The sequence below is a fragment of the Antechinus flavipes genome, chromosome 3 (genome assembly GCF_016432865.1).
Source record: "Antechinus flavipes isolate AdamAnt ecotype Samford, QLD, Australia chromosome 3, AdamAnt_v2, whole genome shotgun sequence".
Taxonomy (NCBI): domain Eukaryota; kingdom Metazoa; phylum Chordata; class Mammalia; order Dasyuromorphia; family Dasyuridae; genus Antechinus; species Antechinus flavipes.
In genome coordinates, this window is record NC_067400.1 from 89,166,142 (window position 1) to 89,183,248 (window position 17,107).

The following is a 17,107-nucleotide window of genomic DNA, read 5'->3' on the forward strand; positions in this document are numbered from 1 at the left end:
TACTGTTTATTAACTGTTATTTTACCCCAATCAAAAATTTTTCTAGATTGCGTTAGTCATGGTCCAAATCAAAACTAGACTAATCTCAAAACCCTCATGTTTACTCCAGTCCTAATACCCTCCCTCCTCCCTGTGATAGGTATCTAGAAGCAGAGGAAAATTTAATGTCCTAAAAATGGCCAAATGTAGCGTCATCTGGGAAACAATAATGAACACAATGACAAATGTTATCAGAGAAGCCTGTTATAGGAATTTCAGATTACAGTCATTAAGAATATGTTTTGGGTTTTGGTTTTGGTATTTGCTTTTGGTTCATATAGAATTAATGTATTTCGGAGTTGCTACTACCTGGACAAATTATTCTGGTATTAAGCACAGGAAGATTTTCTTTGTTGGATGTCAATACTGGACCAGAAATTGAGATAGGTTGAGAACAGCTTTGGTTGATACATGTATCTGGGGACCGAGGTGCAATTTTAACTGTTGACAAAAAAAATCTAGATTAGAAAAAGAAGTAATAATATGCTCACAAATAGACACACATGCCCATATACCCAAGATCCAAAGGAAAGGAAAGCAGGCTTAAAGGAAATCAGGATTCTTCTCTCAATTCCTTTTTTATTTACTTTTAGTAAGTATCAGTATATTAAGAAGATTCTGAGTTTATCAGATGCCAGGAGGTTTTTGGTTCTGATTTCAGAAAAGATCCAATGATTTCAAGAAAGAAGGGGTTTCTGAGATAATGTAGTTCATTTGAAAGATGAGCAACTGAGGTCCAGAACAGGGAGTGACTTTTCCAAGATCACAAAGGTAAAGAGTAGATTTGAATTTCGACACAGGTCTTCTGTTTGTAAACCCAATGCTCTTTTCAATACATCACACTATAATAGTAAGAAAAAAAGGTGAAGGAATATAATCATTTACATATATTAGTATGGCCAATGGACATTTTATGGATATACAAAATTTATTACATCTAATAACTTTTTCAGACAATAGACTGTTTTGAGTGGATGATTTAGTTTTAGTAAATTTACTGATCTTTATATCTAAGAAAGGTCTAACAATATTTTTACATATTAAGTACATAATATTAATTTTAAATAAAATACTTCAAGATGTAACTGAAGAATTTTTTTCTACAGAGCTTCAGAGGAAAAAAAGCATTTGTCAACAATGATTTGCTTTCAAATCAAATGCTAACAGTTAAAGCTTTCCTGTGATGTTAGTGCAAATCACTGCCTTCATTGTTCTGCCACATACCACATATGTATGCATAATATATATGTATAAAAACACCAATGTACTATTATTTGAGATTTATTTTTTAAAAGGACTTGTCAAACTAAATTAGGATAATTTAATGGTCAAATAATGTCTTCAAAGGGACAGCTAGGTAGCTCAGTGGATAGAATGCCAAGCCTGAAATCAGGAAGATGATTCTTCCTGAGTCCAAAACTCATCTCAGACACTAACTTGCTAGGCAAGTCACTTACCCGTGTTTGTCTCAGTTACTCATCTGTAAAATGAGCTAGAGAAGAAAAAGGCAAATCATTCCAGTATCTTTTCCAAGAAAACTGCAAACAGGATCACGAAGCCAGATATGCTGACTGACTGAACAACAATAACAAAATGTCTTCAACTAACTTGAAAAGACCCTGGAAGGTAATTTTTAAAACAACTTCCAAATTGAATTATCTTTCATTCTTCGTGACATGAAAACAGATTGCTAATCTTATAATTCGATTGTCTTTGTGTTTTGGGACAAACCAGGTGCAGTAAAAGAAAGCAGAAGGACAGCTGCTCTTTAGTTTGACAGATGGGACTCCTGGGGCTAAGTTGCCATAAAAATAACCTTTTGATGTTCATGCTCTGATAAAAACCAACAGTCCTAATGACAAAAACTGATGTGGCATTGGTGGTAATTTAATTCATATTTCATGGTTTCTTCTTAAACAGAACATTCTACTGGCAGCATTTATATGTATTATACTGCATGTATTTTAGACATGTGACTTATAATACAACTTAACAAAAACAAAATTGGGCTTAGGCTCAGAGATAATGCATTCTTAATAGACAAGCACTACCACATCAGCATTAATTCTTTGGGGCCAGAATGACTGCCATCCAGAAAATAAGCAGAAGTATAATCCTAAATATGTATAAATAGATAGGCAGATAGACATAGATATTTAACTAAATTTCTGTGTTCACCAAAAAAAAACCACTATTTGTGGGGAGACTAAAAATCTCAAACACCTTACATAGCTTCTAATGTAAAAAAAAGATGGAAAAATTTGCTTAAGTTATTAGCTGATCAATCAATTGATAAACATCACATGCCTACTATATGCTACATACCATGCTAAGTGCTAGAAATGCACAAAGAAGCCCTCAAGGAACTCATAATCTAAATGAAAAATAATAAAAATGTTGATCATCAATCATTAGTTTTGAGGAGTCTGTGACAAAACTAGACTGAAAAACAAAAGCAGAATGGCTGAATTCCATTATAATTTTATTATTACTCTCTCACCAGATGGATATTCCTTTCCATCATCTTCTTTATCTTCTTTAGAATATTCTGTTTCTCTACTGTCATCCAGGGGAGTTGACAACAGGTTACCCTCTTCATCAGTATGAATGTTCTGTTCATCTACAACTAGAAATGAGAACAAGACAAATTTAATATTTCTAAAGACAAGAATGATTATAAGAATAGAAAAAAGGTGAAAAAACAATTTCCCTTTTCTTTCAAGAAATTTTAAAGAAAAGGAAATATTAATCCAATAATAGCAGATAATTGAATGATAATTACAGAATGGATTTTGGATACTGTTATTACAGTTTCAAAGACAGTGTGACATAGTGGAAAGAAAGCTAGTTTTGGAGGTGGCAAGAAAATCAGGATTAATCCCTAAAAAATATTTGACAACCTTCTAAGTCTTTAAAAAAAAAAAACTTTCTAAGTTGAGAACTTTCTAAGGAAATTAACTGAAGAATTAATTAGTGCAATTCTACTTTGACAGAAATTTCCTCATTGAGTTTCTTATACCAATTAAATTCCAAATCTGATTTTTTAAAATGGGCAAATCATTACTTTAGCTAAGATTCTAAGAAAAACATACTCATTTAACCAAAATTTTGATGAAAAGATGCCAAACTGACTCAAAAGATGAACACTATTTACATGATTATGAATGTATAACATATATTAGATTGCTTGTTATCTGAGGAGGGAAGGAGGAGGAAAAGAAGGATAGAATTTGAAATTCAAAACTTTTGTAAAATGTTAAAATTGTTTTAACATGTAATTTAGGAATAAAATAAAATGTTATTATTATTATTATTTAAAACATGGAAATTCTAATGCCACCTGGAAGAGAGAATAGATGCTTCATAACCTTGACTTTGTTCATGTGTACCTTTTTCAGCCTGTTCGATAATTTGCCTCACTGCTTTCTTCAAACTGTTTGCTCTCAACATTAATTCCTTTGGCTTGAAAGTTTTCTGTGCTGGCGTCTTTGGGGCACCCTCCACAATGCGCCCCTTGCTTTCAGATAAGGATTCTTCACTTGAAAAGTCCACAGATTCTCCTTCAACATTGGAAGTGCTGTGATGTTTAAATACTGGGACTGTCTGAGCTTCCGCATGTAAAGTCTGCAGTAGTTGGTCAAGTTTCTCATTTAATATTGCACACTGGGGGAAAAATGAGTAAGAGGGATATAAATTAAAAGGAGAGAAATGAATGGAAGGAGAAAAAATCACAAGACAAAGAGACTTGAGAGGTTAAGGAATTTAAACACAAAAGACAAACTTCTAGTATGCATGTTGGGTCAGAAGGCATCTTATTGTTTTGATAGGGTGCAATTATAGCTACCATTTTTGCGATTTCATTAGGATGGGAAGCTCTGTGTGAAGAAACTTCCTATAATCAATAAAGGTCAACTGTATATCTATAGCTTAGAGTCTTAGAGACAGTCATAAATGGAAACTCTGTTCATTTAAAATTGGGATTTCCTTCTGTGAAAGAGTTTGCATTTGCTATGTATCTTGCTAAATAAAAACTCAATAAAAGAAGAAAATGAGGAGGTCTAAATGATACTTCCATATTAATCATTCCCTCTTGGAATAATACCTGTCTCCTACTCCTCCATCTCCTACACTTGACTGAAATATTAAGACAGAATGTCATAGCAGAAACTATAGAAACTGTAAAGGTGATGGCAAAAAAAGCTGTTTTCCTGAAATCTAAACAAAGTAGGAAAAAGGGAACAGGAAGTACAAACTAGAAGTCATTTAAAGGGAAATGTGTCAGCAGTGATAGACTTAGTACCAAAAAAAATTTTTTATTGGAGATAGATATCACAGTATAAAAGAATTGATGGAGGGACTCTGAGTTAGGAGAATCTCAAATCTTGCCTCTGATAGCTGTTAAGCTACATGATCAAGAACAAATCACTTAATCTCTACCAGATACCACCTGTAGGAATAATAGCACCTGTGGCATCTAATTCATAAGGTTGTGAGGAACAGATGAGATGTAAAGAAAATGTCAATTATTATTTATATTGCTGGTAACTTGAAGGTAAGAGTGATGCTATCAGTGAGGTACTTCCATTCTCTCTTCTATTTTTCCTTCTAACAATCTCTTGAGGAAATGGAGCTGGAAAAGACTATTCCTTTCCAAACACCATTTGTCCTGGCTTACTAAGTAAGGCAATTAAATTCAAATTGAGAGATGTACAATAAGGGTCTTGAGGGTTTGTGTTGACTTCAATCTTATTCAAGAGCATAAGGATAGAGGTGAATAGAGAAAAGTGGCTATGCAAGAATTGAGACCTTAAAAAGGATAACAAACCACATAGATTGGGAAATGGTGAAACATGTACCAAAAGAAAATCCAACCTGAAAAAATGTACATGGAAGAAGAAAACTATTTTCCTCCCTCCCTTATATCCTCACTTAATATCTTTCCAACTGACAACTGTTACAGATTTTCCCCTTCTGTGATGCAAGTAAATTGAAGAGAACTGATTCAGTTTATATAGACAATTTTAAAGAATATACATATTTTTCATAGTTAAGTAATAAAGATGAATTTAAATATAAACCTTAATAAATTTAATAAATAAAAATGCTTATATTCAACACCAGATTCCTTTCTCTTGATGTATGAAACATTTTGACATAGAAATAAATGCTTGATAGGCTGTTCTATGGAGTGTAGATTAATTTCAAAGGGATTCTTCTGGACTTGTAATTTCAAAGATGTAAGGAACTCATAGTGAAACTTCTTTCACTGCAGATTTAAACCTGGTCTATAGCAATAGTCTTAGAGAGCCTTAGAAATCTCAGATGAGATTTATCTATCTATAATGTAGTAGAAATAGATGGGACTTAAAAGTCAGGATGATCTAGTCCAAGTTCTACTTGAATTGGGTAAATCACTTAATCTCTCAGGGGTCCAGGCAACTCACATCTGAAAGCTTCAATACTAGTGCCTATCTGAATTAGTGGAGAGATTTTCCTCAGTAGGAGTTTTCAGATCCAAACAGAAAGTAGGGGGAGGAATGGAGAAGCTCCCACTATTATGATCAGAAAAGTTTTCTTACTTTAATGGCCATGGCGTCTGCTACATTGCTATTTTCCTCTGTTCTTTCATACGTCTTCCCTACTTTAGCAACGAAGTCCTTTACGGTCTGACATAAAATCCTTTGAAGAAAAACAAGTGGAATAGCATTGTTATACACATATCACAAAGAAACACCACAAAAAAAGTGCTAGCAAATTCCTTTTCTGAATATAAATTCAAAAGTTGCTTGACAAACTCAAATAATTTTATATGAAGAACATATGAATGAAAGCAGCATTTTAAAACTTCATTGTTACAGTTAAGTGAGAAAAAATTTAAAGCCCACAAGTATTTAATTATATTAATTACATAATCAAAAGAGTATGTTCCCCAATGCCCTTCTTTGATATAGTTAATTTCTATTACATTGGTTTAAAGCATTACCTCCTCTCTCTTAGATATCTGAATAGTTTCTAAGACTATTTGCAATGTTGGAAAAGCGTAGTAGTTAATATTGTCATGATTTTATTATTTATTTAGATATGTAGAAGAGAAATAATGCTCTTTCATAAATATAAAAGCAAAAAAAAAAAAGTATCCTCTCTCATGTTCCTTCCTCCCTCTCTCCCGTTTTTTTTTTTTCTCTCAAAATTAAAGAGTGTTAGACTTAGAATATCATTGGCTTCCTATATTATCTTGAACAAATGACTTTACTTCTTAACTGTAAAAAATGAAAAGGTTCCTCTAGGTGATCTTGGAAGTTTTAAATCAGGCCCAGCATATAGAGTGCGATCCGAACTAACTCTGTTATTGGTGTCAAAGCCAAATAGAAATGTGGGTCACTAAACTGTACATAAAATCCCTACAGGTCTTGTATTGACTTAGAAAACCACACATGTATTTCTTTTATTACTAATTTATTTTGTTAAATATGTTTTTATCTGGTTTGAGCTGCAGTTAGGAGTTTTGGGGGCCATATGCAGACAGTGTGTTTGCTATCTCTGTTCTAAGAAATCAAAAAGATGAACTTAACAGCTATGGTGACAGATAGTTTTACTCAAAAAGGGTTATATCTGCTAAAGACAGAAGTCTTGCTTCCAGCAAAAAAAAAAAAAAAATGTTACATTTCTTGTGACATTCCTAATCCCTACTCTGGACCCACAACTACTTTCCTACTCTTGGCAGCAAGGTAAGGGTAGGCCAGTCACCTAAAAGACTCAGGCCTTCCATAAAGTTAATAAGAAAAGCAATAAAGTTGTGATTATCCTGGAGGTAGGAAGGGACCTGGAGCTTCTAAAAACAGCCGCATTGTCTTCACCTTAGGGAACAATCAAGTTTACTCAGAGGATCCAATTTTTTGTCACTAGATTTATTTTTATTTATTGTCATTTATTGTCACTGTCTCACTTTCATAAGATCACATGGATTGCAGAATAGATCTTATATATACCTAAAAACCATATGCATAGAGCTTGGACTAATGTATTTACCTGATATATTTTGCAATCTACAATATCATGTGTCCCAGAAACTATGGTATTTGTGTGTAAGATTTACTTAAAACTATAGAAATAGAAATACTCTCCATTCTATCATTTGGCTTTTAAGCCTTCCTCCCCTTCTTTCCTTTTAATATCAAGTTGTCTTGCCTCTTCCTGCTTAATACTGATTTCCTTCGATTGTTTCTCTACCTTCCCACTGCCATCTAAAAATGAGGTATCATTACTTTTTAACTAAATTATAACAAGTCTACCAACTGCTCTTCTCATTAATAATGTCTTCTTTCTCCAGTTGTGATTCCTTTCCTTCCTTGAATTTGTTCAAGACTTTGTTCATATGACTGCTCATCTATGACTTTTTATTATATTACTTGTATATATATCTTATTTCTGCCTCCCACCTTTTGCATTATGGGAATCATTTGCAATTAATCTTTATATTCCATTCAGTGTGAAGTATAGTGTGTTTGCCATGGTAGATATCAAAAACAGCAGGATGAATTGGAACAACTACAGGGGTTACTTATGATTCAACAAAAACCCTGCTCTATTAGAAAGTATGAAAAGACCTATGTTCTGGACCTCACCCTGACACTAATTAACTGGAGCTTTGGCAAGTCAGATGATCTGTTCCTTTTTTTATTTATTTACATAAGGAAGTACTGAACTAAGGACTAAGAATTCTTAGACTTCTAATTTGTTTTGATGATGTAATTTTTAAATTTGCCCCAGAACATTCTATTTTTTTAACCTACTTAACATGAAGATTTTATTAGATGTGTGATTTGACCAGAAAGTAGCTTTTTGACATATTCTCCTATAGACAACTTCCTTCAATTTCTTTGTGGTTCCCCCTCAATTCCTATAACTTTGATATTCTGCAGATCATCTTGAATAGTAGAAGCTAAAATGAAAACATAGATGGCAGAAGAGGCGTAGGATAAGATCTGACAAATGAGCTAAGACAGTAGTAGGGGCTAAGAATGTAGTCTGGGCTAAAAGCCAAAGCTAAGGCCAGGAACACAGCCATGAAAACCTGCTGTTAAGACAAAGACTAGAAACAAAACTGGATGAAAATGTAGGTAATAAAAATAAGAATAGCTTAAATTGCATAATATTTTACAATCGGCAAAGCATCTTTTAGACATTAGATCACTTAATTCTCATAATTACCCTCTCAGGTAAAAAAAAAAAACAACTTCATATTTTTACAAATAAGGAAATTTTAAGGTCAAGTAATTTGGTCAATGGAACATTCTAATATCATTGTTGCCATAGATTAGTCTCGCAGTCTTATAGAGAGAGAATAGCTAAGTTAAAACTACAGGTCATACGATAATTTTATTTGAGACATCATTTCACTGCTTTTCCACCAAACCTTTTGTAAACTTTTTTAACAATAAGAAAATCAAATAATGTATTTTGTTATTTAGTAAAATAAACATAAAGAAAAAATAAATGCATCTCATAATCTAAAAATTAAATCATTCATGTCTGAAAGTCAAGTGAGCAATTAAGAGTGAACTCTTTGTTTCTTGATAATGTTAATCAATTTGTGAAAATTTTAGCAAAATATTAAATTAATCTTTTTCAAATATTATAATTATAATATCCATTCAATTCAAATAATATAATTTAAAATATAAATATTATAAATCAAATATAATAACAGCCCATTCTTCTAAAACTTGAAATTATCATTCTTTTCAGAACCCATATTTCATTATTAGGCTTCTTGATCTTGGAGGTGGGGAGGAAAGAACTTAATAAGGAAACATGTCTTGAATTAAACCAAATTAATTGCATTCACTAAACTCAAGTTCCTGATTTCCTTGGCAATTGTGTCTCCAATAACCCCAAACTGATGAATTGGACTTTCTGAGTTTTTTCTCCCCTTCTTCACGTATTCATTTCTTATTCTTTCTAAGATTCCTGTTATCCACAAATAGTGTGATTTAGATTTTTGCTTTTAATAATTTATATTTTTGAGATATTCTACTGACACTGCCATCACCCTAATCCAGGTATCCATTACCTCACATTTTATGAATTTTCTTATCTGATGTCTCTCTCCTTTCTAAACCATTCTCTACTTAGCTGCCAAATCGATGTTCCAAAGGTGTAAATCACACACCTACTGAAAAAGCTTCTGTGGTTCCCTCTTATCAATAACATAAAATGCAATCTTCTATGATGGTTTTTTATAGAGCCCTTCACAATTTGCCTCTCACCTATCTTTCCAGATATATTATGTCACAATCCTCTTCCCCTATTCCAGAAAACCAGTCTACTTACTGATCCTCATACATTGTATTTTATTTTCCATCTTCTTTGGACAGGCTGTATCCCCAGCTCGAATGGACCCATCTTCATTTCTGCAACCTTGTGGTAGGAGTTTGACTGTCTTTGGGGAGCCCCTTCTCCTCCAGTGCGAGTAGCCCAAGCTCTCTCTGCTACTGAAACCACTTTGGGAGATTCTGCTTTCGCCTCATTCTCCTAACTTTCCCCTTCCTAAGCCCTACACTTGACAAACTTGGATGCTGTAAAATAATACTGCTAATAAAATCAATTCAGCTTTTCCTGACTGTGAGAAATAACAAGCTGACAAGTTGTTTTGGGACCACTGAACATTTCATTGTATAAAGCATGCTAAGGTAGTTTATATTTCAAAGAAATTGATGGGTACCATTTTATAGTGTAGTCCATGAGTATTTACTGCATTTCAACCTTGAATCTTGCCAAACATGACCTATGCAAATCTTAGTCTAAAGCACACTTCCTAAAAGACCAATCCTGATTGTCTTCTTCCACCATATACCCCTTGCTCATGCTTCCCTTTCCAAATACCTTATATCTTCTCCATATCTCTTTTATGCTTATTTTTTGGAGTGCAGGTGATAGAACAGAATGTAAGCCTCTTGAGAGCAGGGATTATTATTATTTTTTTTACATTTGTGTCCCCACTACTTAGTAAACTGCATGGAATAGAGCAGTATTGAATAATGGATTGCTGAATAAATGAGTGAATCAACTATTTCAAATCACATTCACCTACACACACCTTATTCATTATATATAAACTCCCCAACTCACTTAGCAGATGATATGACCACCGAGTGTTGATCAGAATTGAGGATTTTTGCAAGATGAGCCGCAACTGAGTCTTCATAAGATGACATCTAAAATAAAAGGGAAAAAACACATTTGTTTTCTTGGATGGATGTTTACTTATTTGATAACAGTAATTACATTAGCAAAAACAGAAGTGTTATGAAATATGTGTTTTCATATGAAATATGTGTTTCATAACACATGGTAGACAGTTGCATCTACATATGCAAACACGGTTCTATCCATACAAATGTAGAGCTTTCTTACTTATGAATTTATTTCAAAATTATAAAATTATTTACTGCAGGCCCTTAGAACATCAAAAGAATGCCACATCTTTAAAAAAAAAAAAATCCCAATGAGATGGAATGCTAGTTTCTTGAGAGTGAGGATTGTTCCATTTTTGTCTTGGTGTTTCACATATTTTGCAAGTATTAATAGGTGATTACCAAGTGCTTGACTGATATAATCACTTGTGTGATTTTTTCAAATCATAATGAAAAATTCAAATTACAAACCTAAAGAATTCTGCCTATCAAATTTCAACACTTTATATGGAAGACAAATTTTATTTCAGTAAATAAATATAGAAACACATTAAATCTAAACATGGCAATGTGAAGCATTCTCCCCCAACATAAATCTCCAATGTCATATTCTATATATCAAAAATCATACTTTTCTTCTTTTTTCCTCCTCTTGTACATTTATTTGCTCATACTAGACTCACTGACTAAGACTGCTGTTTATTTTTCATCTTTCCTTCTGGGAGAGGACAATGACAACTCAAGAGTAATATTTTAACTTGCTCATGAACTGGATTTAAGTGAGGCAGAGATGCAAACTCATCTCAGTGGCTTTCAAGGAAACATCATTATTTCCTTTCTAATATGGTTAAAGATGCAACGCTTTTAAGAAATTTTTTAAAATTGACTTAATAATACTGATTCTCTTGTTTTATATTCCAGATAATTTGTGTACTAAGAAAGTTCTAAGTAACTAAATAAATTTCCAGTATATCTTAATATTGTAAATAAACAATAAATTCCTTAAAGATAAGTCCATGATTTTTTATTTCTTTTGTATTTCTCCCGAACCAAACATTACTACACACAAAGAGTACTCACAATTATATTCACACATGGTATGTGTTAAACAGCTAATTGTTTTATTCAGTAATAAAAACCTAAAATTAATCTATCATTTTGCTAATCTAAATGTTCTCAACAAAGAAGATTATAACCTAACTTTCCCTAAGCTCAACAGAATATCCCAACATGCTAATGATCTTTATTGCTTTCTCTTGACATCTTAAGGATATCAATGAATTATCAACCTGTCAGACTTCCTCACAAAATGATCAATCCATCTTCTCCTGTCATCCATGTTTTTACTGATATGTTTTACTACTGTTCTTTGAAATTGTTCATCAATTATATATAGCATCCTTCTCACATGTACCATCATATCTCTCCATTACCCCTTGTATGTTATTCATCATAAATTTTGGGGAGCTTATTTTTTCTGTTTCACAGTCATACAACAGCACTGATAGAATCCTGATGTTCAGAAGAGAGGCCTTTGTTTCCAGGTGAAGGAAGCTTAAGTGTCATTAAGAGCTTTGCAATTTTCTATAGAAAATCCAGGCCATTTGCTTCCTCCTATTTATTTCTGAGCCCAACTCATTGTACATTCGTCCTGTTTGTTGCATATATTGATAGATAAGCTCAATACATCATTCATCCAACTGTACATCATAATCTGGGCAATAGATAATTTTCATTCATTTGGTTTTCCTGTATGGATAATCAGGCTAAGTCCTTTCAAGTGGTTGTGGCTTTCTTCTACAAGGCTCTGCCATGATATAATGCAGATGCATGATATATATTATAGACCCAGCACAATGTCCTCCTTGAACAGGAACATCTGCAGGTCCTCACCTTCCACAGTGGATCTCTCTTTAACTTGAGATTCTACTCTGAATCTCCTCCATCACCATGGCTAACACCTTTAGCAAACATTGGCATTGCATATACATAAAATGTGTTATTTTTAAGGAATCTGGGATGATTTTGATTTATGGCTTAGAAATAAAGATAGCTTTTCAAACAGTGTTATGCTCAACTGAATCAAATACTCTATTATTGGGTTTGTTTGGGGTTTTTTTAAGGAACGGTTGAAGAAATTGCAATGGAACTATGAATTGGTCTAGTCTTTTAGAAGTGCTTCTAGAAAGAATTATGCCAAAGAAGTTACAAATATTATCTATTGTCTATTGACAGTATTAATACATACCAGAAACTTATAGATTGCACATAAACTATCTGGAATGTAAAACAAGAGAATCAGTACTATTAAGTTAAAAAAACTTCTTAAAAGGGAGAGACTCATATGAACAAAATTATTTATAACATAATATTGCAGCTAAATGATACAATAGATAAAATTCTGAGCTTAGAGTCAGGAAGACCTGAGTTTAAGTCTGGCCTTAGACATTTACTAACTGTGCATAAATGTGTATAACTAAGGTGTTTTTATTTGTCTGTATCCCCGTGTGGAAACTGGGATGATAAAAGCATCTGCTTCCCAAGGTAGTTATACCGATCAAATGGGTAAATCATTGTCAAATGCTTAGCAGAGTGCTTGGCTCATTGTTCCTTTCGCAAAGTGGACTCCCAATCAATTAGGGGATGACTGCACAAAATATGTCACATAAATACAATGAAATATTATTGTATAATAAAAAATGAGGAAAAAGATGGATTCACAGATATCTAGGACTTGGGTGAATTGATGCAAGTAATTGAGCAAAACCAAAAAAATCTATCCACTGACAATAATAATGTAAAGGAAAACATTTTTGGAAGACTTGAGAACTTAGATCACTGCACTGACCAATCATGATTCCTAAGCACTGATGATAAATCATGCTGCTTCTTTTTGGAAGAAAGACTGCCAACTATAATAAAGACTAAAGATACAAAAGGAAATATATTTCAGACAGGGTCAATATGTGTATTTATTTTACATGATTATATTAATCATTATAAAGGAGGACTTGGGGAGGAGTGACAGAAATACTAAAAAAGGAAAGGCAAGAAAGAAAAGAACATCTATGAATAATTAAAAATAAACATCAGAGAACAGAAGGAAGTTCATATGGGGGGCACAGACAAACAGTCTTGGAACTACCACGTAAAAAATTTAAAATCCAAGTTGTACATAGTAGAAACTCATTATTTCATATTCAGTGCCTTTTTCTGTTCTTTTTATAGGACAATGCTCATGTTTCTCAAGTTCATAAAAATAAAAAAGAAAATTTAAAGAATCACTGCATTGATTTATTTCTTAGCTCCTTTGAAAACAAAAAGGTCAGATCCATTTTGTTAAACATATGTAACCACCTGCTGAAACAATCTCCTGCTACATACTAGTTACCTTTTTCTCTCCACATTTTCCCAGATCTTTAGACATCAAAGAGATGGAAATGCAAAATAATAATTGTTATAGATATCTGCCATAAATGGAATAACTGTCAAGGTTCATATTCAGAAAAGATTTATAATATGAAATAACTCCTCAAGGCAGTCCACCAAGGAACTGAACCCCATAATCACCTGATTGTTGGGTCAATCTCTACAAGCCCCCGCAGCATGCATTATGGATGATCACACTGGCAATTCAAGGAGATGACACTGGCCAGAGAATGACAGACTGAGATTTCTCCTGCTGTCCTTAAGTTCGAAACTGAGAGTACCTAAGCATCCCCTACAGAATTGGCTTTGGTAGTGTGAGAAATAGACTAAAGAGAAGAAAATATGCTGTAGAAATTCCCAAGGAACTATAAGTGACTTCTGAAGCCACTCTAGAATTTACTGTTCTTCAATCTTAATTTCAATATCCTTTTAGTTTAATTTTTAGACAAATTAGACAAATTTTAGACAAAATTAGACAAAACAGCCAAGTAACTTTTTTCTTTAGAACTGCACCAAGAAGGGAAATTAAGGAGAACCAGGGATGCAAATGGGGGCTAGAGTTATTTTATAAGTTATAATTTGGAGTGAATTCATCCAAGACATGAATATAAACTAGTGTGCCAGAGAATGTAGAGAATTGAAGGAATCCATGTACCTGGGAAGGCTGTTTGCAATGAACTGATCCAGTTAAATCTCTGCCACCTGGTGGCTTTCAGAGATATCGCACCCTATAATGGCTACAAGAAATACATATTTTTTTATATTCTTTATTTGTTCAAGGCATTTATAATACCTGTTGCAAAACAAGATATTGTCTTAATTTCAAAGAAATGATAAGCAGGAATATGCTGATAAATGTTTAACAATCAGCCTGGGAGAATGAGGGAGAAGCCTTTAAATTATTTTAAATAAGTTTAACCGCATCATTAACATTTTCTTCATCACTATCTTAAGTCTGGATAATCAACAAAACAATAAACCAAGCTCTGATCTGTAATGCTTACCAATTTCCAAAGTGTAAATGCTCACATCAAAAATTTAACAATTCCTATATTGTAAGTTGACTTCTGCCTTAACATTCCTATTAACATCCTAATGCTGAGGGTGGGGATGGGGGTGTTGCTGAGTGAAAGAAGGAAAACATTCTTTTATCATCTTAAATATTCTTTAAACTAATGACGAACACTAAATATTCATAAAATTGGAAGAAAAATTAGAAGTCTTACTAAGTCAGAATTTATAAATAGAAATGAAGAACACAGAAACCTCAAATTTATTTTTCTCATTTGACAGACCTTACAAAAATATGTCAAATTTTGATCTTCTACTAAAGAGAACAGTGTAGAGTTTAAAAATAAGACAGAGATATTTAAAGATATTAGAGGCTGCAAAATAAGACCTACAGAAAACATTTTAAAGGAATTATTTGGAGAAAAGATTGATTTTTTTTCCTCCAAGTACATAAAAGTTTCTAAGGGCATGGTAACCAGCTGTCTATCCAGGCCATTAGCAATAAACCAAATTAGAAGGCTTCAAAGATTTAGGTTAATGATAAGGAAGAATTTTCTGGCTTTGGTTGTTATTAAATAATAGAATCAGTTTCTGAAGGAGGTTGTTGAATTTATCTTCTCTAAAAAGGCTTTTAAAAACAGATGGTTTATGTGTGGTCTTGTCTGGCAATATGGAGTTAAGAAAGCCCAGAATCCTGTTAAGTTCTTTTTTATTATGGTACTAGCAAGATGCTGAAGTTAGTATGTTAATTAGAAAGAGATACAAAGTTTTGTTCTTTCCTTAGAAAACTGAACAGGCAATGGTTTCACAATAATGCCTAAGGAGATCTGAAATGAATACTGTATGAGAAAACTGCACATTTGGAGTAATGAGATTTGTCCAGGGGGAGGGAATTTGAGATGTCTTTAATCAATTTATTTCTTCAAAACAAGAAAAGCACCATCAAAAAAGCCTATTTATGTTGTTTGATAGCACCTTGGGCCTTTCTCAGGGCTATCTGAACACTAGTATTAGCCAATAGATCTGCACATGCTATTCATTTATAGAGAAAAAAATTAATAAGAAACAGCAATGAATTGATAGAGATTTCATTTTTAAAAATCTTTTTATGCTAAAGAAAAACAGGCTTTCCTCTAATAAGCAGACTTGGCAGAAACCAATATAGTGCTACTGTTTAAGCTGTTAGGTAATTTTTGTCTTAATTTTCCAAATGTAAGAATTATTTACTGAAGGAAAGCTGGTTATGATTCTATTCCAAAATGCTATTTAAAATATTTAGCATCTGCAAGTAACAATCTGATCTTTCAATTTTACGTTCTTTAGACTCAAAAAAATAACTGTGTTATTCTTAATGATACAAAGATTCCAGAAGTCAAATATACAGACCTCCCAAAGGAGAAAAAATAGGTGGGCACAGACTCAAAAGTCTTAAATTATTGTATATCACAAACCTATAAAAGTAAGTTAAGTTCTATTCTTTACAATTACAAAGACCCCAGAGAAAGGAGAGGAAAATATCCCTCCCATTTTCTCCCTCCCTCTTTTCCTTCCTTTTTTTCCTGCCTCCTTCTTTCCTTTCCTTGCAGAGATGCAGGACTATGATGGGGCATGGGGAAAGAGAGACTTGAATATGTTGTCAGAATCATTAAGGATATTAGTTTTACTAAATCATTTGTTTTTCTTTTTTATTCTTACTCACAAAGAATGATTCACTTGGTAAAGGAGAAAGGGGGAGCAGATCTAGAGACAAAGATGATGTAAAATCAAAAGATATCAATAAAAATGGTTTTAAAAATAAATTCCACTTTAAATCTTTCAGCACTTGGGTTTAGTAAGAATCATGGGTCTTTGAAAGCTTCTTCTGGTACTCAATAGGATTCCATAGTTTTTAACTTTATAAACCTGCCTTAATCAAACAATATTGAAATTTTAGTAAATGCAAAGAAAAAACAAACACATCTAGGTATATAAAAAGGTGACTATTGTGATATTTAAATTAATCATATAGAATTGAAACTCTATCCAGTGGCTCTTATTAACAAAGAAAAAATATCCAATTCTTTACTTGTATAACAAATAATTCATAATTTATTCCAAAATTAATTATTCCCTAAATCTTGACACATATTTAATTTGGAATGGCTTATCCTTGGTATCTAAGGAATAAAAGTCTGTTAACACAACAGGTGAACAAACAATTTTATTCCCATGCTATATGCTGTACTTACACATATAATTTCCCCATGCCCATGTTTTTCCTCCCCTAGTTTTGAAAAGGCAAACAAATGACTTTTCTTCTACATTATTTCATCCTGTGAGGTTATATTGTCAAGCTGCCATACATTTAAAGCCAACGATCCCAAAACTCTAATTTAAATCTGGCCTTCCCTTGGATAGCTCCCCTAGGGATTTTTAACTTAGACATTTAAACT

General features: G+C 32.8%; 1 protein-coding gene across 1 annotated transcript in view; it reads right to left on the bottom strand.

The window, feature by feature from the left end:
• Positions 1 to 17,107, bottom strand: part of DGKH (diacylglycerol kinase eta) — a 220,383-nt gene that overhangs the window by 37,385 nt on the left and 165,891 nt on the right. The window contains exons 14-18 of the mRNA XM_051983870.1: positions 10,171 to 10,256; positions 5,619 to 5,718; positions 3,429 to 3,702; positions 2,540 to 2,665; positions 349 to 480 (exon numbers count right to left, since the gene is read on the bottom strand). Coding sequence (XP_051839830.1) covers positions 349 to 480; positions 2,540 to 2,665; positions 3,429 to 3,702; positions 5,619 to 5,718; positions 10,171 to 10,256 — 718 coding nt within the window. The remainder of the gene's footprint in view (positions 1 to 348; positions 481 to 2,539; positions 2,666 to 3,428; positions 3,703 to 5,618; positions 5,719 to 10,170; positions 10,257 to 17,107) is intronic.